This window comes from Mytilus edulis, chromosome 4 (genome assembly GCF_963676685.1).
Source record: "Mytilus edulis chromosome 4, xbMytEdul2.2, whole genome shotgun sequence".
NCBI lineage: Eukaryota > Metazoa > Mollusca > Bivalvia > Mytilida > Mytilidae > Mytilus > Mytilus edulis.
Window position 1 is genome coordinate 45,901,927 of NC_092347.1, and position 23,886 is coordinate 45,925,812.

At 31.2% G+C, this 23,886-nt stretch overlaps 1 protein-coding gene across 1 annotated transcript in view; it reads left to right on the forward strand.

Annotated features, from left to right (window-relative positions):
* LOC139519789 (galanin receptor type 1-like) overlaps positions 1–23,886 on the forward strand; it is a 145,013-nt gene that overhangs the window by 98,753 nt on the left and 22,374 nt on the right. Inside the window, exon 2 of the mRNA XM_071312052.1 lies at positions 9,443–9,863. Within this exon, the coding sequence (XP_071168153.1) occupies positions 9,443–9,863 (421 nt within the window). The remainder of the gene's footprint in view (positions 1–9,442; positions 9,864–23,886) is intronic.

Consider the following 23,886-nt stretch of genomic DNA (forward strand, 5'->3'; position numbering starts at 1 on the left):
AAGAGAGGGAATAGTTATCAAAGGTACCAGGATTATAATTTAGTACGCCAGACGCGCGTTTCGTCTACATAAGACTCATCAGTGACGCTCATATCAAAATATTTATAAAGCCAATCAAGTACAAAGTTGAAGAGCATTGAGGATCAAAAATTCCAAAAAGTTGTGCCAAATACAAATCTATGCAACGGTCACATAACTAAATATTATTCTACCATTACTTAGCCGTGATGAATTTGTCTACTGATTAGTGACATTTAATTTTTATCCTCAATGCTCTTCAACTTTGTACTTGTTTGGATTTATAAATATTTTGATATGAGCGTCACTGATGAGTCTTATGTAGACGAAACGCTCGTCTGGCGTACTAAATAATCTCATCATAGATACCAGGACTAAATTTTATATATACGCCAGACGCGCGTTACAGCTAAGGTAATCTAGGCCTGAAGTAGAAAAGCCTTAGTATTTCAAAAAATTCAAAAAAAATATTAAATTATAATCCTGGTACCTTTGATAACTATTAAGAACGAGATTGACACTGATATTAAATTAACCTTGATAACCATCAAATAAATGTTCTCCGTCAAAACAAATGTAGCCTTCTGATATGGAGAATAGAAAAAAAAAAGTGATGAAATAAAATGTGCTGCACTGAATATCCATGAGAAAATCAAGAACGACACATACAATGAAGACCACTGCATATTTCAAATTCGCACATGTTCAAACAAGGAGCGACAACTGAACCTCCTTTCATATAAAGCAAATTTTAAAAAAATAATATGCATGATAGCATATGCTTCGGATGGGTAGTATGTCTTCCTCTTGATGGACTACCTTGCACTCTAGTTATGTAAGAGATTCGCGTCATAAAACTAGTTTTGGTAGACATTAAATTGTCAGGTTTAATGAAGAATATTATAAATCAATTAAAAAAATAAAAACAATATTAAAAGTCTGATTTATTTTTTTGTCAACTTCCCCACAAGGATGTGCTTTTGGTTGGTAAAGTGTTGAAATTAACTCCCAGGGACGATATATTAGTTATAACTTTGCATTGCATACAACTGTACGTGTTGATTTGTCATCTAGATGTCATTTTGTTGATTTCTGCCGCTTGTTTGCTGTATATGTACCTATACCACAAAACTTCTTTTATTCAAATCCTAGTTCTAATATTGTACTGAGAGTGTGTCGTAGATCCTATAGTCTTGTTATCAAATTTGTTTACTATATATCACATCATACTAATCATCGAACATTCAATAGTAGAGAGCTAGGATTTGACAAAACAAATTCATGAAGAATTAAAAACCAATTGTTCAAAGAACAATTGAAGGTCTTTCCACCAATAAGGATCTATTTTGATATGAAAATATTAAAATTCAGTTGAAAATGTCAGTTCCTATGGCTAAATGATATATAAATATGAATTTCAAGCAAAGGTCAAAATCTAGAACGTCCAATTAACCTATGACCTTGACCTCAATTTCAAGGTCATAAACCAAGGATCCCAAATTAAAAGACCCTAGGTATGTATTATGTATGGTTCATGAGTAATATCACTTTACGCATAATTCTAAATATAACAGGGGCAAAAATCCCATTTATCTCTTCGCACCCTTCCAATCAAAATTTATAAGTTACGACATGTCGCAACTAATAATTTAGTAAAAATAATTTGTTGAAATCTTATAAGGTTAATGAAAAAGAGTGAAAATAAGCAAAAATCAAAATTTAGAATTTGACCTTGACCTTTGACCTTGACCTAATTTTCATTTTTTTGGACCAAGGATCTTAAATCAAAAGACCCTAAGCCTTTACTTTATAATGATAATGAGTTATATTACCATACAACTAATATAAGATATAAAAGGGGGGAAAGTTGCATCAAATGTTTACGTACCCTTTTAACTAAAATTTACGTGTTACGCCATGTCGTAACACACATTTTGTGAAAATATTTTGTCGATATCTTATAGGATTTCTGAAAATAAGAGATAACAATCCAAAATCATATTTTTGAACATGACCTTGACCTTTGACCTTGACCTCATTTTCATTTTTTTTGACCAAGCACCTCAAATCAAAAGACCCTAGGCCTCTATCACTAATGGTTTTCCAGTAACAAATTTATTTAATTTATTTCATTACAAAAGGGGAAATAACTCTCATATGGAGTCTTCGTAAAGCTTCGGTGAAAATAAAACGTAACATCCTGAGGATATAACAAGCAATTTGGAAAAATAAATTTGTCGCTTTCTTTTACGGTTGCGGAGGAGATCTGATAACAAGAAAAACAGTGTTTGGGGAGATAACTCTTACAAAGAAAAGTGTTGGGTTAAACAGGGTCAGTTTCAAAAGCGTATAGACTGAATGATATCATATACAAAAAAACTAAGCGACATCTTTTGAAACATTTTTACACCGCAAGAAAAAAATTAGGCGGAAGAAAAAAAAAATAATCAGAACAAATACAATAGGTCTTTCCACAAGAAAGGTGGAAAGACCTAATAATTAACAATTTAGCAAGACAATGTGTTGTCTTAAAATGTTATAGATCATTTAAACATTATACATGTTTTTAGTGTCGTAATTGGGGACCTTAGTCTGTTTTCTCTTCAGTTTTATATTTATTATAATTTCTCAATTGACTATTTAGCAAATATCATGTTTGTCTGTACTAACGTGTAATTGAAAAAGACAAATTTGCTATAACATATTGTTTACACAGTTTTCGCTTTAATTAAGTTACATCGTGTGCCTTATGCATTACAGGAATAGTTTTACACTTTAAGCAGCCGTTTGTTCTCTCTTATATATGTCATTTTGGCAAAAATACTATAAATTAATGAACCAGTACCTTAAATTCACTAATTACCGTCTAAAGATCCGAATACAACAATAGACATATGCATCTGCGAAACAGGATTGTTTTTTCTCGTTTAACAATAACGTTAAAGGTCACCGCAGCCGAGTTGTCAGAACTTCTGTGTTGACATTAATAATCATATAATAATATGGTCATAATAATAAATGAACAGTTTGCAAAATAAATAATTTTTCAAAATGCTAAGGATGTTCTTACCCTTCAACATAATAACTAAGCTGTATTCGACCAAACCGTTTGGAATTTTGGGTCCTCAGTACTCTTTAGTTTCGTACTTAATTATTCCTTTTATTTTTTTTCTTGCATTCGAGCGTCATTCGTGAGTCTTTTGTAGATGCAACGTGCGACTGGCATACACAGTTAGAAGCTTATTATATTTGATCTGTTTTTGCCAATGTTAATGTATATAACATAAAAAGGTTTTATTGCATTGTTCCTATCAGGACAGGGAATTGCTCTGTAGGTAGTACAAGTACAAATAGCGGTTTTTGCCATAAACTTGTAATCCTGGAATCTATGAGGAATTTAGTAATATTTAAAAGATTCTCTCGTTTCTGCAATCATATGGATCGGATAATATGTATATTATTACTCAAAGACATTTTATGAAGCAAGAACCCATAAGCAAATATCATGGGAACATTAGAAATTATAAAATTTAAGCGTTTTGCCTTTAAATATCTTTAAATATTGTCATCTGGGACAAGTAAGTGACCTACTTGGAGCTGCATAGACAGAATAAGAAGTGATAAGCTGATTTAAGTAATTAATGACAGAACATCAACCCGCATTACTTTGATCAGACACGTGGCAAGCCACACGTATTCATCAAGATTATACGGTTTGAATCCTATATTTCAAATAATTATCAACTCATAAAACTAAAACCTCTTTTTTTCAGAGAATTTCTTCAAATCAGGAAAACAATATCATTACTTAACTATAACACTGTCTAGAGTTTTGTCTAACGACTTTCGTAAAACGGCTTCAATATTTTGATGTGATCGTATTGACAAATATTTTTTAATGTGTACCAATTGAAATCTCAAAATGTTTTTATTTAAACATTGTATTATTTTTAATCCTCTTTCATTTAAATGCGATTTGTTTTTTACTTGTCGTTATATCAAAGGGGAACATACACCTTAACAAATTGCAAAAAGATTTTTATAAATATTTTTTTTTAAAGTTTGCGACAAGCACTGTATGCAAAAATCAAAAATGTTAAAAACGGAGTGTCATTGGAGAAATTAACTAGCAAAGTTACATAACCTTCGCGATACATGTATATTCATCGTTTTTCATAAAGCGTTTATTCCTGAAAATATTTTAACAATATACGGCTTTGTTAGTGTGTTCAAGTGAAATAATTGCCTTTTAAATTGCTTTCCTTAAGTGCAAAGACATTTTATAGCATTTTATCTCTTTTTTTCATTTTTAGTGTATTATTATAGTTTAAAAGACCTGCCTATCTTTCACAAGTTGAAATTGTACACACTCGCACAAAAGTGTTAGAAAAATAAGTCATGTATTTCCAGTTTTAAAGATCTTATTGTTTTTTTAGATCTAGAAAGGGTGGGTTAAATTATCTTTATAAGGACAATAAGTCTCGGCCTCTAGTAAGTTTTCTACAACTAATCTTTCAGTGCTCTTAACTAGTTCATTAACTACTATTAAAGAGCTTATCATAAACTATTGTAATAAAATATATGAACATGGCGGTATAAACCATTTTTGGAGTGTATAAAATTCTTTGGATGTTTCAGATAAATTACGTGCTTTTGATGGTCCTTTTGATTCTGTTAATAGTTTTGATTTTTCTAATCTTTACACTACACTTCCACACTATCTTATTAAACAAAAGTTTTCCTATTTAATTAAATGGTCGTTAAGTAAAGCTGGATGTAGATATATTTGCTGCAACTCATTTAAAGCCTTCTCTAATGAGAAAGGTAAATATGCTAGATATACTTACTGGAGGTGTGATGAGATGATTGAAGCGGTTAAGTTTCTCCTTGATAATATTTATGTACGTTTCGGCAACAAAGTTTATCGACAGGTTGTAGGTATCCCCATGGGCACTAATTATGCCCCTTTAATAGCAGACTTGTTTTTGTACTGTTACGAATCACAGTTCATGAATAAACTCATTAAAGACCCGTCTAAATTGCATTTAATTGATAAATTCAACAACACTTACCGTTATCTTGATGATATTTTTTCGTTAAATAATCCAGACTTTTCTCAATATACTGCTGAAATTTACCCCAAGGAACTAACTTTAAATAAATCAAATTTATTCGGTAATAACTGTCCTTTCCTGGATTTAGATATTTTGGCTTTAAACGGGCAACTCCACAGTAAAATTTACGACAAAAGAGACAATTTTTCGTTCCCTATTGTTAATTTTCCATATTTAGATGGTGATGTTCCTTTGGCACCATCTTACGGGGTTTATATTTCACAACGTGTTCGCTATGCTAGTGTCTGTTGTGACGTTTTTGATTTTAACGAACGCAACCTATGTATTACTGGTAACTTATTAAACCAGGGATATCGTTACCATAAATAAATTAAAACCTAAATTTTTCCATAGATATAAAGATTTGGTTTTGAAGTTTGGTTGTACCTGTAGAAAACTTATTTCAAACGGGATAGCACATCCTCATTTTTACGGAAATGTTGTTAACCGTGTCCGGAAATTTAGAAATGATCCATGTAAACTGGTCGCTCCTTTAAATAAACTTATTCTAAACGGTTACCTATTCAACACTGTAATAAGATCATTGAATTTTGTTTTTATTGGTATAAATATTAATTTTGTTATCAGTAAATTAAAATAAGCTAACTAAATATTACTAGTATGTGATATGCATATACATATTCATTTATCTACAATCTGTCGATACCTGTAACTTGGCATTGCACAAGGTCTTGTTTTTCTCTGGCTGTTTATGACGTCTTTACACTAAATCCATTAGATGTTAGATGTGTACGGATTGATAGTTTAGTCTTAGATACATGATTTGTTTATAAGTTGTTAGTAGCTTTGAACTAGCTGTCAGATAACTGTGAGTACTCTCAGATCTGTTTATTGTGTCTTTTTGTGTCGAGATGTATAAGTACCGGGCCATGTTCACTTGTATCTATGTCCATCTGATGAGTTAAGCCTTTTTCAACTGATTTTTATAGTTCGTACTTTTGCTGTACTGTTATACCACTGTCCCAGGTTAGGGGGAGGGCTGGGATCCCGCTAACATGTTTAACCCCGCTACATTATTTATGAATGTGCCTGTCCCAAGTCAGGAGCCTGTAATTCAGTGGTTGTCGTTTGTTTATGTGTTACATATTTGTTTTTCGTTCATTTTTATTTTTTTAAATAAATAAGACCGTTAGTTTTCTCGTTTTAACTGTTTTACATTGTCTTATCGGGACCTTTTATAACTGACTATGTGGTATGGGCTTTGCTCATTGTTGAAAGCCGTACGGTGACCTATAGTTGTTAATGTCTGTGTCATTTTGGTCTTTTGTGGATAGTTGTCTCATTGGCAATCATACCACATCTTCTTTTTTATATTTGTTCTTAATTCAGAAAGCTTCAACACATCAATTAGATTCAAACCATTAAAACATAATGCACTCCATTGGAAATTACGCAAGATCATAGACAAAACGAGATCATAATGAACAAGAATAGGTGTGAGCAATTAAGGGTAAGATACAACGTACAATCCACAAGTAGAAATCTATATTAATGTTCGACTTGAGAGAAGATTCAGAAACATAGAAGCTGTGGCGATAAATATGTTATTCCTACGGCCAAAGCTTCAAACAATTCTGAGTGTTTTAAAATCCTATTGCTATGAGTGTCTTTTCGAAATAAAAATTAAGAATTAAACAATCGGGAAATCCTGCAAAAAAAAACATACCTTTTGGTAAAGATGAGATCTTGGCCCAATCTCAACTCCTTCACGCCCTAAATGATAATATATTGAGTAATAAATCCGAGATTCACCGACTTTTTCTCAAGCGGTCATCTAAGCACCATAAATAGTCTGACAAAATATACATGTTGAGAAACCAAGACCTATAGATAGATATTCAGGATAATTTTACAAATGAGACAAGATAGTATTTAGTTATACATTTTAGGTGCTGACCCTGTGTATCATTGTAATAAATTTTGAAGTTATTATCTTATTTGTCTGAGTTTTTATCTCATGTCCCTTTTGATAGGACGTGATGCGACTACATGTTTGTGCATCCGACCTTCCTATTTATTTCGGGTGGTTGGACTCCTGGTGGAGGTAGTTCCAGAGGGGCGTTTCAGACGAGTGCAAATGTTAATGTTTATTTTTTTTAAATGGTTTTAGTTTTAATTTTGTGTAGTACACTTTTTATACTATTAACAATAAACATTTTTTTTGTGTGTCTTGGTTAGGTATGATTGTATGTTCGTTTGAACTATTTTATGTAGTTATATTTATGATTTGCTGTTTAAAAATTTCTGTCAATCTATAACTGTTTTAAGATAATCTTACAATTTAGAATTGGTCAAAGCTTTAATGACATGCAATACTCCTATCGTATAAAAATTCAACCTAAAATGGTTTTAAAGACATTATAGTATTACTTGCATATAAAAGAATAGCGAACGTAGGTACAAGTATCTTCTCTTGGGAAGGGATAAATCCTACTTTGTAAAGAATCCCTCTGATTCAAACAAAAAAATCTCTGAAACTAAAAATATCAAGATGCTTGATTTCTTGATTGACAAAATACATGTTATAAATGTACGTTTGGAGGACGTATTCTTTTAACAGATTGTCGGTATTTCAACGGGAACCAATTGTGTCCATCTTCTTGCCGACTTGTTTCTTTATTATTAGGAGGTTGACTTCATACAGTAGCTTCTTATGAAGAAAGATAAAAAGTAAGCAATATACTTTAACTTTATTGTCCGCTATATAGATGATATTCTCTTACTAAATAATTCAAAAAAATTTTGACTATGTTAAATGCATCTATCCCATCGAACTAGATAAAAAGGATACAAAAAATACAGTTATTAATTAAGTCTGCCTTATATCTTGACTTACATCTAGAAATTGAAAATGAGGGTTGGTTGAAAACAAAATTTTACGACAAAAGAGATAACTTCAGCTTGCCAATTGTAATTGCAACATGCCAGCCGGCCTGTATACGGAGTATATATCTACAAGTTGATATGATATTCCTATCATGATTTCTTCGATAGAGGGTTCTAACAAGAAAGCTATTAAACCAAGAGTTCCAAATAGTGAAGTCATCCATTCTTAACTTTTACAGATGCCGTCACGGGTTGGTTTCACTGATGATATCGGATATGTTCCTTAGGTCGTGACTGCATTCCACTTCCTATTTTGCCACAAATGTGACCTACCGAATTATACTATTTACCGTGTTTGTAATAACATGAGCGTCACGACGGGTATCACATTTGGACCAGGATCTGCCTACCCTTCCGGAGCACCTGATATCACCTCTAGTTTTTGGTTGGGTTCGTGTTGCGAAGTCTTTAGTTTTCAATGTTGTGTCTTGTGTACTGTTATTTATCTGTCTGTCTGTTTGTTTTTTTATTTTTTAGCCATGGCGTTGTCAGTTTATTTTCGATCGATAAGTTGGACTGTCCCTATGGTATCTTTCGCATCGGAAACTTTTTTTTTTTAATTACTGTCACTGTTATCCATTTGCGAAACTTGCATGGCCCCTTTGGACAACGATATAATATGAATTGAGACATTTTTTGTTTACAATTTAAATTTTAAACAAATCTCATGTGAAATATTTGCTCTGACGGTCAAAACTAGTACAATAAGACAAAACGCAAACATTCGGAAATAGAAATATATATGTCAAACAGACAATCTGCTCTTAAGGATAGTCGTGAAAAATGCGCGTTCACAGTTATTTTAATAACTTAATTCTTGAGAAAATTTTTAAAGTCTATGTATTTTTGGTCAGCATTATATTTAAAGCAGCTAGAAGTACCCATAAAACTGTTTAATCATTAGTAAATTCTTTAAAACTAATACAGCTTAGATTTTTACATTAACAATTTATATTTCAATGTTCATTTCTTTGTTCTTCAATTAACAGTAATAGTACTTGATCTATCTCATAACCCTTGTATTAAATACCGGATTGGTTGACGAAATCGATTCCAGTATCGCTATTCGATAAGGAAATTAATATAAATAGACAGACAAAGACTATTGTATAAAAAGACCAGTAACTTACTTAATTTTACAAAATAACAAGAATATTTTGCAGAAGGTCTATTAGTAGAATAAATCTGTAAATATTAAGTGATAATTGCTCGTATCAGTTTAAGCTTGCTTTATTTAAAGAATTAATTTTCATCAAATCATCAATAATTTATCATAACTAACTGAATGAGATTTTCTTTGACGTAAATCCCTGGTATAACAATGGAATATCATGCTATATAATTGTCAGCGGATTGTCAGTTAAGACATAAAGGTAGCTAATATTGGTTTCAATTTTTTCCAGGTTGCGGATGGAAAGCATGTTCTTGATATGGATCAACTTGCAGATTGGTTTGCTTATAAAGATTTAATATCACGGAACAACATAACATGGAATCGGGACTCGCCATATAACTTTTCTGATCCTGGAAGTGTTTTTGAAGAATTCCAGAAAAGACAATTCACTCTCCATGAATATTCAACAATAGTTCTGTTAAGTTTGTATGTTATTATTTTTTTTATCGGACTTCTTGGAAATGCTCTGATCATCGTCACAACGATAAGAAATGGACAATCTCAACATTCTAAAAATTACTTTTTGATAAATTTGGCAGTTGCTGATTTAGCAGTGACCTTGTGTTGTATGCCAACATCGTTAGGAACCATCATCTACAGAATATGGGTTTACGGCAAATTCCTGTGCAAGTTTGTTGCCTTTTTCCAAGGTAAGAATGTGTTTTTACTATTAAATTTGTGACAGTTTTATTTATCAATTTTATGTCAAAATGGAAAAGAAATTATAGATAAGAATAATTATAAAACTTCCATTTTGTACATTTTTTGTATAATTTCTACTGCTTCAATGAACAGTTTCGATAAAACAAAGAAATATTTATTAGCAACTTCACCATTTATGAAAGTAATAAATAAAATGGATATACTTGGATTGATACTTATAGTCTAAAACCACCCAGATGGTTAGTCATGAAGGACCGCTTTAGCCCCGAAAGTTTGATTGAACTGATACCCGTGTTTTAAGATTTTATTTTAATGAATAACTACAAATTAGTTGTATGAGTTGTTTATTGCATAATTGAGGTTAAAACGATATAGTTGTTAAAATGAAATTAAAAATAATGACGCAAATTTAGGCAACAGAAGTTAACACAAGTTTAAAAATTACAGTAGAAATTTGCAGTTTATTTAAACAGAAGGGTTGTTGTCATGTACTAGTTAAACCAAGTATGAATTGTCATTTTCTGCTAATTTGAAAAGATGAAAAATTGTACCCTTTTTGCCTTAAGTGTATACACATTTGATTGAGTATCTTTCACATATTCAAGTAAATTTTATTCAAAGCAACAACAAACATCCATGTTCAGACCTAAATCAGTTAAGATATAAAATCATTCAAGCATTCCGTCATAATATCATTATGCTGTCTTGAATAATTATATAAGTATTACTCTGGTATTTTCATGTCCGGCAACAAAACGGTAGGGGAATACTGTTTTCCGTTTCGCGTGTCCCTTATAAGGTAAAAGTTTTGATAATGGAAGTTTACCATAAAATTATTGACACACAAGCTTGAAAAGAATCAAACATGTTCATTGTGATATATACATTTACAAATGAATGCCGAATTAGGGGTTTGGCACACATTTTTTGCATCATAGAAGATGCAATGTGATTGTTTTAGCGTGGCATTCTATACTTCTGGCAGTTTCTTGTTATAAATGGCTTGTTTTAAATCTATATGTTATAACGTCGAGGTTAGTATCATTATTGACTAGCTTTGAAATAATTTTTAAAATTTTACAGTATATTTTCTATGCAACAAATGACTGACGTTCAATTAAATAGTTCACACAAAAGAAAGAACAAATTTCTGGTACAGTTTGCGTAAAAAATAATTGTCTCTGCTATTTCTGTGTCATTTTTTCAATATTTGGCAACGTTCAGTTCGTAGTACCTTGTTCCTGGATTGATTAAGGGGCCGTCTGCCTGGTCAGAACAATTGATGCTACCCAATCTAACGATCTACAAGTACGAATAACACATCTTCCGTATGAACCAGCCTATCAATGTACATGACGTGTCCGTTTGCTAACTACGGGAAATCTTATGTATGTACTATATGAGGGGCCTCAATGGCCGAAAAGTCTAAGTAGTCGAACAGTATTACTACCATGTCAAGACTGAGGTTGTGTTTTCGAATATAGCGCAAGATAGGTGCTCTCAACTCCAATCTACTGTTTGATTAGAATTTTAAGTTTTTCTATCAAAGATTGGTGGTTCAATCCGGACACTCCGGCTTCCATTACCAATAAAAGATTACCATCACAAAAAAAGCACATTGGTACTGAAATTTGCGTTCAATATCGTCAAATCAGCAATACTTCATATAATGAGGATATTGTCGTGTAAAATATCACGACAGATAACCCCCTGTTTAATGTAGGCACATAATGTGCGATACAAAATAATGAATAATATAAAAAATAATCTGCAATCAAATAATGATATCAATGAATTATTCACATCATTTTTTTGAATAATTACAAAACGTAAGAATATACAAAAGGACAAAAAACAATAATCATACAAAGAAAAATGTAAAAAAAAAAGAGAGGATATGATCTCGTCCTGAATAAAATATTTGCAAACGACTATCAGTCAACCAATAATGCATTTGTTAAGGGGATGGAACATTTTTAAAACGGGTTGTCTTTTGTTTCAAGGAAATTACGAAATACATCGGATTATACTAGTTTTAATGGTTCTCTAGTAACGAATGATGCATGTTTTCTTCTTCAATGTCTGAATTAAAACTGAAAATAAACGAAAGTAAAAATAAACGACTCTAAATTCATGTGTATGTCCCTTAGCATGTGAAAGTAACTCGTTTAAGGTTATAAATTGAGTAAAAGTTTAACGACTTCACCTGAACTATTGACACCATTGTCACAAAGGTTTCCAATATATAAGTTTGATTTAATAATATATCATAACTAGTTTTGCAAAATAAGATTATTCTTGGCGATAATTGCATTTTGTCAATGAGCTGATAATAGATTTCATTATATTAATAATCGTCTTAACCATTATTACCATGTTCAGTAATTGGTTGGGAGCTTTTATCGACAATTATAATAATTTTGATATAAACAATTGGTTTTTATTTTTAGCATACGTATGAACTAGTTTCAGGAGTTGTTTACTAAGAATTTACAGCTCAAAATAAATCATATTGTGCTTCAGGGAACAATTTGATAGAATTAACCACAATATGATTAGCTGAAAATTGTAAGAAGAGAGACATTGATTTAAGTGAATTTGTCAGTGTCACAACTGGCAACTATCTACATTGACATATGAGCTCGAACCATAGCATCTGTAATATATATCGTCCTCGTGTGTTTTGTTGTTGGTCGTCTTATTGGTTAATGAGACATTGCACCTTTATTTAAGCGATTGTAATACGACTGCGCGGACTTAAAATAAAGTAGAGACGTCCAAAAGTATTTGTATTAAAACAAAACGAGATGACATTTCATTTTAAAATATACGCAAATATCAACCATGACCTTTTTAGATGTTTGATATGCTCAAAACGTGTTTTTTTTTATTTCTGTGGTTCTGCACACCGTCCCAACCATGGAAGTTATTCTAAGTGATTGTAAACGATGACGTTGATATGCTTCAAAAAGTAATATCACAAAAATACTGAACTCCGAGGAAAATTCAAAACAGAAAGTTCCTAATCAAATGGAAAAATAAAATAATAAAACACATCAAGTAAATGGACAACAACTGTCATATTCTTGACTTAGAAACAATGTAGAAAATGCAGAATTAATTTTTGGAAATTAAAAATTGGTATATTTGACATGTGTAAGATACAAAAAAGGATATCTGGGCTAATAAGTCGACCACACACTGACAATACTACATGACCATAAGACAAAAAAAATCAACAAATCGTTACAAAGAAAACAAATTTTGGGTGTTTCTCAACGATTACCAGATAATGCTAGCTTTACATGTAACAAAACTTCGAATTTTTGAAATACTAAGGCTTTTATACCTCATGAATTGATTACCTTAAACGAAACGCGCGTCCTGGTATATATTCGCTTGTTTCTTATATTATATTTGTTGATCAGGTTGATAACTTATATCAAGAGATCAAGTGATTAGGAACTGCGCAATAACAGTTCTGATATAACTGCTTTGTAGTCAATTCGGATTTATAACTTATCCTATAATAAACCCACATACCTGATCCATCGGTCACGTTTTCTAACCCTTAATGTTGAATGAATGGAAAATGAAGTTAGTTAAATCAATTGTACTACATATAAAAAAACTAACAACGCCGTATTTTTTTTCACGTATTCCATAAAAGTCAGCTACTATATTGTTCAATTTAAATTTACAAAAAAGAAATCAAAACAAAAACAGTGACGCAGTTGTCTTAAATATCAAAGTCGTTTGCGCTTTATAACTATTTCGATCGGTCTTAATATACCTTTTAACCTGAAACCCAAGAATTTAATCATGTTTTCATGATGTTAAGGATGCAATAAAGTCCATTGATTTGTAGATTTTTAATTAAAGGACATACCTTACATTAAAATAACATATAAATTGAATGAGTTATGGAGTAAACGTCAAGGATACAGTACCTTAATAAATCAAAATACCTGATTGACTGAAATAGAAAGAGACACAAAAGCGGGTAGTGTAAGTCCATGGGTTGGTTCCTAATGGGATAACTGGCCCTCTATTCTATACTTTCATATTTGTTATCCATAAAAATTAAGCCAGTTTTTGGTGGGGTTCGTGTTTCTCAGTCTATAATTTTCTATGTTTTGTCTTGTTTAGTGACTCAACGTTATATATTGCTACTACCATGAGAGCCGTGGTGTAGTGGTTAGTGCATCGGACTACTAACACAAAGGTTCCTGGTTCGATTCCCGTTAGGGATGAAAATTTCAGGAACTCAATTTTCGGCTCTCCCTTGACACCATCTGTGAGTATGGTCTTGAGGAAACGATGATAGTCCGTCGGAAGGGGACGATAAATGGCTGACCCGTGTTAAGAGAGAGACGTATCTCTTGCACGTTATAGACACCCTTGTAGATTTCGAAATAGTGTTAAGTAAACATTTAACGGTAACATTTTCTTAGAAAGACTGAAATAAATATGTCAACTAGTATATGAAAATAAAGATTGTATCTCAAATTTCATATTATGACAGAAGAAGATTTAAATAAATAATGTACGATGTATTGGAAGATAAAGATTGTCATGATAAACGTTAACTTAGCGTTGTCCCATGTAACAAACTCAAGACATAAAACTCGAAAAATTCGCTAACTTTTCACTCATGTCTTCGAAATTTTGCATGAATGTTCTTTGACGTAATATATTTCAGTAATGGTTTGCATGGCTGCCTCCATCTAAAATTTGCATTTATAATATTTTGGAAAGAATATAATGAACCGAATGTCCCAGGGGAATTTTTGTTTTGAAAATTGAAACATTTCAGTTGAAAAATTAAAATGTTAACAGATAATTTATCAAATTGTATGCACTATCGTTTGATTATTTTAAGTGTTGATTGTAAACGATGACGTTAATATGCTTCAAAAAGTAAAATCACAAAAATACTATACTCCGAGGAAAATTCAAAACAGAAAGTTCCTAATCAAATTGAAAAATACAATGATAAAACACATCAAATAAATTGACAAGAACTGTCATGTTCCTGACCAATGTAAAAAATGCAGAATTAATTTTAGGAAATTAACAATTGGTATATTTGACATGTGTAAGATACAAAAAAGGGTATCCGGGCTTATAACAATGAATAAGTCGACCCCACTCTGACAATACTACACGACCATAAGACAAACAAATCAACAAAACGTTTCAAAGAAAACTAATTTCGGGTGCTTCTCAAAGATTACCAGATAATGCTTTACATGTAACAAAACTTCGAATTTTTGAAATACTAAGGCTTTTCTACCTCATGAAATGATTACCTTAACTGTATTTGGAAATTTTTTTTTTATCCTTAATGCTCTTCAACTTCGTATTTTTTTTTGGCCTTTTTAAAACAATATATATTTAAGCGTCACTGATAAGTCTTTTGTAGACGAAACGCGCGTCTGGTGTAAATATATACTTTAAATCCTGGTATATATTCGCTGGTTTCTTATATTATATTTGTTGATCAGGTTGATAACTTATATCAAGAGATCAAGTGATTAGGAACTGTGCAATAACAGTTCTGATATAACTGTTTGGTAGTCTATTCGGATTTAATCCTTATCATATAATAAACCCAAATACCTGATTCATCGGTCACGTTTTCTAACCCGTAGTATTGAACGAATGGGAAATAAGGTTATGTAAATCAATTGTGCTAAACTAACAACGCCGTATTTTTTATTCACGTATTCCATAAAAGTCAGCTACTATATTGTTCAATTTAAATTTACAAAAAAGAAATCAAAACAAAAACAGTGACGCAGTTGTCTTAAATATCAAAGTCGTTTGCGCTTTATTACTATTTCGATCGGTCTTTATAGACCTTTTTACATGAAACCGAAGAACGTCATCATGTTTTCATGATGTTAAGGGGGCTCGCGGGTATAAGATTTTCAGAAAAAATTAAACTTTTTTTATTACAAATTTTATTACTTATCTTTAGTAGTTGTTACTTTGTCATATGGTACAAAAATCAATCTAAAAATTCAATTCGTGTTGGCTCCAGGCAACTTTTAAAATGTAGATATCATTGAAAAAGGTCTAAATTATCTCCCTTTGGTGCAAAAAATGCCATTTTTGGCATTAAAATTGTAATATCTTTTTTAACTCATCGGTGACCTATATTTTTTATTGTTGTTTTCAAATAAGCTGTACACAAACTAAATAATTGTAAAATTTAAGCGATTTCTGTAATTTAGTTCTTTTTTTATTTCGATATTACCATTATTTCTCCTATTAGTTCAACAGAAAAAAAGGACATTACAAAAATGTATGCTTCTTTCGAAGGCAGATTGTGAGCGTAAATGAACGGTGATTTCATTTTTTTTTATTTCATTTTTCTATTAGGTATAAGATAAAGTTCATTTATAGCGAAATCCCATATTAAATAAACATTTTGATTTAGACCCGCGAGCCCCCTTAAGGATGAAATAAAGTTCAATGATTTGTAGATTTTTAATTAAAGGACATACGTTATATTAGAATAATAGATAAATTGAATGAGTTATGGAGAAAACGTCAACGATACAGTTACTTAATAAATCAAAATACCTGATTGACTGAAATAGAAAGAGACACAAAAGTTGGAAGTGCACGTCCATGGGTTAGTTCCTAATGGGATAACTGGCCCTCTATTCTATACTTTCATATTTGTTATCTATATAAATTAAGCCAGTTTTTGGTGGTGTTCGTGTTTCTTAGTCTTTAGTTTTCTATGTTTTGTCTTGTTTAGTGACTCAACGTTATATATTGCTACTACCACGAAAAATAGTGTTAAGTAAACATTTAACGGTAAAATTTTCTGAGAAATACTGAAATAAATATGTCAACTAGTATATGAAAATAAAGATTGCATCGCAAATTTTCACATTATGACAGAAGAAGAATAAAATATATAATGTACGATATATTGGAAGATAAAGATTGTCATGAAAAACGTTAACTTAGCGTTGTCCCATGTAACAATCTCAAAACATAAAACTCGAAAAATTCGCTAAATTTTCACTCATGTCTTCGAAATTGTGCATGAATGTTCTATGACGTGGTATATTTCAGTTATGGTTTGCATAGCTGCCTCCCTTTAAAATTTGCATTTATAATATTTTGAAAAGAATATAACGAACCGAATGTCCCAGGGGAATTTCTGTTTTGAAAATTGAAACATTTCAGTTGAAAAATTAAAATTTTAACAGATAATTTATCAAATTGTATGCACTATCGTTTAGTACTAAGTACAAGCATACAAAATCCAAATTATCAAATAAATTGAGTTACTTATTCAATTCAAAACAATAGGTTTGCAATGTCTTGCGAAAATGTCCGAAGTAAACTTTCATGCCTTCACAAAACTTATAAAGCTAAAAACCGGGGAGTTAATTTTGTGTAGATTATTTTTCGGCTTTGAAAACTAGACCAATAAAAAGTTCTTTGAAATTTATATTTGGAACAAGATTACAGGTTTTCAATGAAAAATACGGACCAACGAAAATGTCTTGCAAGGTTGTCCATTAACATGATTTGACGTTGCAACAAGCGTATTTTGTCAGTAACAGCATCAACTGCATTCGCAAGTTTAGTTCTCCGCCTACTGTAAATGTCCTGCTTTCAACAAAATGAAATTATGCACAAATACAAAGAATACCCACTTATATGACCATAAAATTAAAAGTAAGAAAACTTAAGTAACATAGTTACATGTATTGTCTCTCAGTTTACCACCGCTAGATTAAACTAATATTCCATGTGGTTTGCGGAATATGTGCAAAAATATTCCCCAAACAGCACACAATTACTGACATTAAAATCTAATATCCTATATCAATTATAAAATCCTATTTGGTTGGAATCACAGGGCATTTATACTTTTATGTAATACTTTTCATTTACACAACTAACAAAGCACAAAAATAGTGCTCTTTCTAATTTTAACGTCATTTTTCTGTTACACCAAGCGGTAGCAATATCTGACGTTGCGTCACTACTATTTGTCTGTTTGTCTTTTTATTTTTTAGCCATGGCGTTGTCAGTTTATTTTCAATCTATGAGTTTGGCTATCCCTCTGGTATTTTTCACCCCTCTTTTGAATAAACTCGTCCGTGCAAGTTATCACTTGAGCCTTGTAGTAAATTAAAAATATATTGTCTATATCGGTATTAACATTGATTTTATATTCCATAAGTTGAATTTACATATTCGAGCATGTATTACTATTAAGGTATCAATATTCTGTCGTTGATCCACATAGTTTTGCATTGCAAAATAGCATGCTTTTTCGCGTACATAACGTTTTATCACTAAATCTATAGGGAGATTATTCTCATATCGTTTATAATCTTTAGTTTGTGGTATTTTGTTGTTTATTGTTGTGCTGAGTATTGATCTGATGAGTCAAACCCTTTACTTCTGATGTTTACCATTTGTTCTCATGTATTGAGTTTACATACCTGTACCAGATTAGGACAGGGTTTAGTGCTCATAATAATGTTCAACCCGCCTCTTTTTAATGTACCTGTTCCCAACTAGGAACCGACAAACTAGCAAACTCCGATGATTACTCAATGTTATATGTGTTTTATATTGTCGAAGTATGAAGCAGGCTGTGGTTTTTTTTTGTTAATTGTTTCATATTTGATTTACAGGTGCTGTTAAGATTGTTTAAGACAGTAAGATAACCGGTTATTGTTCATATAGCTGTTATTTCAATTTCAAAACTTCACAGTGCCGATTTGACATTTAGCATTGAAAAATTTATCCTTTTGGATGTTGTCAACTTTTATACTTGACACTGGTTTACATTAACTGGAAAATTGATTACGACATTTTTGTAATTGAAGCTATTTTCTTTCATTTTTACTAATTTAATTTGTAAGTCAGTGGATTTTTGAAATGGTGAATTAAACCTGGTTTTATAGCTAGCTTAACCTGTCACTTTAAAGCAGTTAACCTTTGCATCTGCATTTTAAGTGTAGTGTCTACATGTGTACATTTGTCGTAGGTTTTGATGCATAATGCGAAATGAATAAATCCTTTCAACATGTTGGTTTTGTGAATTAACATCTTTAGTATTTTGCTCTTCAAAAATAAATGAGATATTTGGGATATGAGAATGTACCTTCAAAGACTTTACTTTAAGAAAAAAAGACAAATACTGGCTTGCTTCAATGTTTGGTTCATATAATGGAATGGTTTGGAAACATGTATTTAAATAAAGCTAATGATAACAATGACCACTGCCCTTTCCTCGATCTTGATATCTATATCATAAACGGGAAGCTTAATACAAAAATTTATGATAAAAGAGATGATTTTTCATTTCCTATTGTTAATTATCCATTTTTAGATGGTGACGTTCCCTTGTCACCATCTTATGGTGTTTATATATCTCAACTTGTACGATTCGCTCGTGTATGTAACAATGTATTAGATTTTAGCGAGAGAAATTTATGTATTACTGAAAAATTATTACACCAGGGTTTTCGATATCACAAACTGGTCAAAACATTTACTAAATTTTATCACCGGTATAAGGAAATAATTCGTAAATATAACTCAACATGCAGACATCTTATACGTTCAGGTATTTCACATCCAAAATTTTATGGAAATATTCTTTATAAAGCACAAAAATGTCGGTATTCTCCTCAGAAACTAACAAAACCTTTAAATAGACTTATTAAAAGGGGATATAGTTACGATACTGTTGTCAGGTCATTAAAGATTGCATATTTTGGCTTTAACATTGATTCACTGATAGGGTCTTTGCATCGGAACTAAACACATTTATTTCTAAAAAAAACAGTTGTTGGCATGACACGGGTTATGTTCTTCTCATATATTTTATGATAGTATGATACTAAACCCCTAACGGGAGGGATTGTACCTGATATTCATATGATGAAGACATAATCTTTCAATCTGTTTAATTGAGGTCTGGAGCTGGCATGTCAGTTAACTGCTAGTAGTCTGTTGTTATTTATGTATTATTGTCATTTTATTTATTTTCTTTTGTTACATCTTTTGACATCAGACTCGGACTTCTCTTGAACTGAATTTTAATGTGCGTATTGTTATTGTTTTACTTTTCTACATTGGCTAGAGGTATAGGGGGAGGGTTGAGATCTCATAAACATGTTTAACCCCGCCGCAATTTTGCGCCTGTCCCAAGTCAGGAGCCTCTGGCCTTTGTTAGTCTTGTATGATTTTAAATTTTAGTTTCTTGTGTATAATTCGGAGTTTAGTATGACGTCCATTATCACTGTACTATTATGCATATTTTAGGGGCCAGCTGAAGGACACCTACGGGTGCGGGAATTCTCGCTACATTGAAGACCCATTGGTTGCCTTCGGCTGTTGTTTGCTCTATGGTCGGGTGGTTGTCGCTTTGACATATTCACCATTTCCTTTCTCAATTTTATTGTAGATAAATGCAAATGCAAAAAACTTATTTTCAATTCAGACATCAAAGTTAAAGTACCAAACATCTATTTAAAAGAGTAAGAAATCCGATCATATGAAGGCTTACATAGTACTTACATTTAACTCTGCACGTCAAAATATCATTTTTCAAAAAAAAAATTATTAATAGTTTCAACCATTGGCACATTTATTTTCTATAAGTTTACCGTGAAGTTAGTATGCATTTAAGGGCTGAATAAAAGTAGAGCTGATAATATTTGGAACGAATTTCTTTGATGCAGCAGATTTTGTAATACTACTAGTAAATAACAGTTAGTAATTTAGAAAAGACCTGTCTTGATATCAAAACATATAAATTAGAAACCATATATCTCTCAACATCAAATTTTCTTGACAGACTTTCTCTTCTGAACCTTCCATGTTTATCGTTATAATCTACGAGGATTACATTCATAACAATTATATCATCTTACTCGATATTCGATAAACTGAATGACCAATGTGTTTACACTTAAAAATCAAAGAAGTGTTAACAATTATCAACGTGGCTTTCCATTAATATAAGACTCCAACCTCTTGTTAATGTATCATCTTAAGATAAAAAGATTTATTTAGTTGAATATTGTCTGATTATTTGTTATAGTTGTCAGGTAGTTACACTTATGTACTTTAATCGCAGTAGAAATATAGATTGATAAAACGGAAAGAAACCATATAGAACAGAAACTAAATTGTTCTTTCCTTAAATAATATATTTTCGCAGCAGTTAGCTGTCTTAAAATAAACATCCCTAATAATTAGAGTTAAAACAATAATGCAGGCACGTTCTGAAACAGCTTCCGTTTTTTTCTAAATCGAACCAAGTATAAAAGTGTTTACGAAAATTTTCATAGCTATGTTTGCCAAAAGGTGACAATTAATGTCACGTGTTCATTAGTATAAATAATAATTTGTAAAAGAGCCTGTGTAGCTCACCTGCATCTTTTACAAAGGCCAATAATTATCTCAAATCATCACTATAAAGGTATAACTCTATTATGAGCTAACTAAAAATTTCAGACATACGTATTTATTGATCTTTTCCTGCTGATCATTTTCCTTTTTGACGTCTCGTTTAGTCTATTATTCTTCCCCAATAATAAAGTAAAAACGTTAAAAAATAGTAACAATTATAATTATTGGTCATTAATTCCAATAATCAGTCGACTGTATATTTCACATACTATTTAGTAGTTTTTCGTGCTCATAATTTCTGCAATTCAATGTATATATCTGTAATAGTTTTCGAGATAATCATCAAAAATACCAAAATTAGAAGAAGAAAAAAATTGCGATCAAGGTATCTGATGTTCAGTGATTGTCGTCTGTTTATGTGGTTCATAAGTGTTTCCCGTTTCTCGTTTTTTTATACAGATTCGACCGTTGGTTTTTCCCGTTTGAATGGTTTTACACTGGTACTTTTAGGGACCCTTTATAGCTTGCTGTTCAGTGAGCTTAGGCTCCGTGTTGAAGACCGTACCTTGACCTATAATGGTTTAGTTTTATAAATTGTGACTTGGATGGAGAGTTGTCTCATTGTCACTCATACCACATCTTCCTATATCTAATAACGTCAATAAGGAATCGATTTACAATTTTGGTTTTGCTGATTTATTTGTAGATCTTGTTTTGTGGATCATTTTTGCTACTTAACGTTTCTATAAATATATTATATTCTCAAGATAAAAGGCAAAATTGCAACAACAAAAATGGAAAAATCGTAATTCAAGAGCAATAACTTCAATAAGGAGTAAATAAAAGATTTTCGGTCAGGCAGATATATTTGTAGATTTACTTCTTTTTTGCGACCTATATTACTATAACTGAACTATAAGCGGCAATAAACTTAATACTGTGTTACCTGATGATTCATATCATGTTGATATATTTGTAGATCATTTCTTTCAAAATCGAATTCTTGCCAGGCGAGCTATAAATTGAAAGAATGAAACTATTCATTTAAGGTAGATATAAAAAGTAAAATCACAAAAACTGACTTCTGGTTTTCTGTTCACAAGAAGGCAAATTCGGGCCAATAAAATGTATAGTTCCATTGTACAAGTCTGATTGAAAATAAACAGTTAGGCGATCTTCTTGTGAACATTTAAAAATTTCTTTTAAATAATAAATCACTATTACATCTTCTACAGTTTTGTGATTAAATGACAGATGAAAGGATAATAACCCATCGTCCCATATTAATATGAATATAAAATGTTTCAAAGTATATGAATGGATTTGCCAAACGTTTTTGACAGGTTTTTAAAAAAAAATTACATTAAGGTTAACAACGACTATCCGAAACTAAATAACATTCCGTTTCATGTTCACGTTTACTCTGTTTATGTTATCTTTTATCTTATACTAGCCATTTTTTATTACCATATAAGGGTTAACATTCTTCAATACTGTAATAAACTCATCATAGATACCAGGATCAAATTTGGTATTTACGCCAGACGCGCGTGTCGTCTACAAAAGACTCATCAGTGAAGCTCGGATAAATGATGTCTTCGTATCGATAAATATGATTACTTTTTAAATTGACAAAAATGAAAGAGTTTAAATGGTATATCGATATTTTGTTTCAGCTTCTGTTTTGTAAAACTACAATTTGATTACAGAATTCATTTTTGTACTCGTAGATGACATATGGAAATGAAAGAGGGTAGTGACACATATTTTTGAAAGGTTTCCATGACGTCTTACGATTACTCAAATTGATAAGTAAATGAATATGACCTTCACGCAAATCGTATTTCATGTCTTTATCCAATTTCCGAAGTCGTACTATAGCAAATAACTAATTGGCTTTTATCGCTGATATATTTCTATATTGAGTTATATTTCTGAATATTTCATTAACTATTTTCATTTTGATGTGATATTTTATCTTGTACTTTTTCAAATTACTTCAATAATGAGATAATCAATGTTCAAGGAAAATTCAAATTGGAAAATCAAAAGCTCAAACTCATCAAATCAATTGAAAACAACTGTCATAATTCTGACTTGGAACAGGCATTTCCTTTTGAAGAAAGTGGCGGATTAAACTTGGTTAGATAGCTAGCTAAACTCCTAATTATATAACAGTCGCATAAAATTACATTATATTGACTACAATGTTTGAACAAAACAAACAGACATAATAGGTGAAAGTTTCAAACATTGGGATACAACAGTCAACATTGTGTCATTGTCTTAACAAATTACTATAATACAAAAAATATGTCAACGAAGAAAAACTAAATAACATTCCGTTTCATGTTCACGTTTACTCTGTTTATGTTATCTTTTATCTTATACTAGCCATTTTTTATTAACATATTAGGGTTAACATTCTTCAATACTGTAATAAACTAATCATAGATACCAGGATCAAATTTTGTATTTACGACAGACGCGCGTGTCGTCTACAAAAGACACATCAGTATCGCGCGGATAAATTATGTCTTCGTATCGGTAAATATGATTACTTTTTAAATTGACAAAAAAGAAAGTGTTTAAATGGTATAT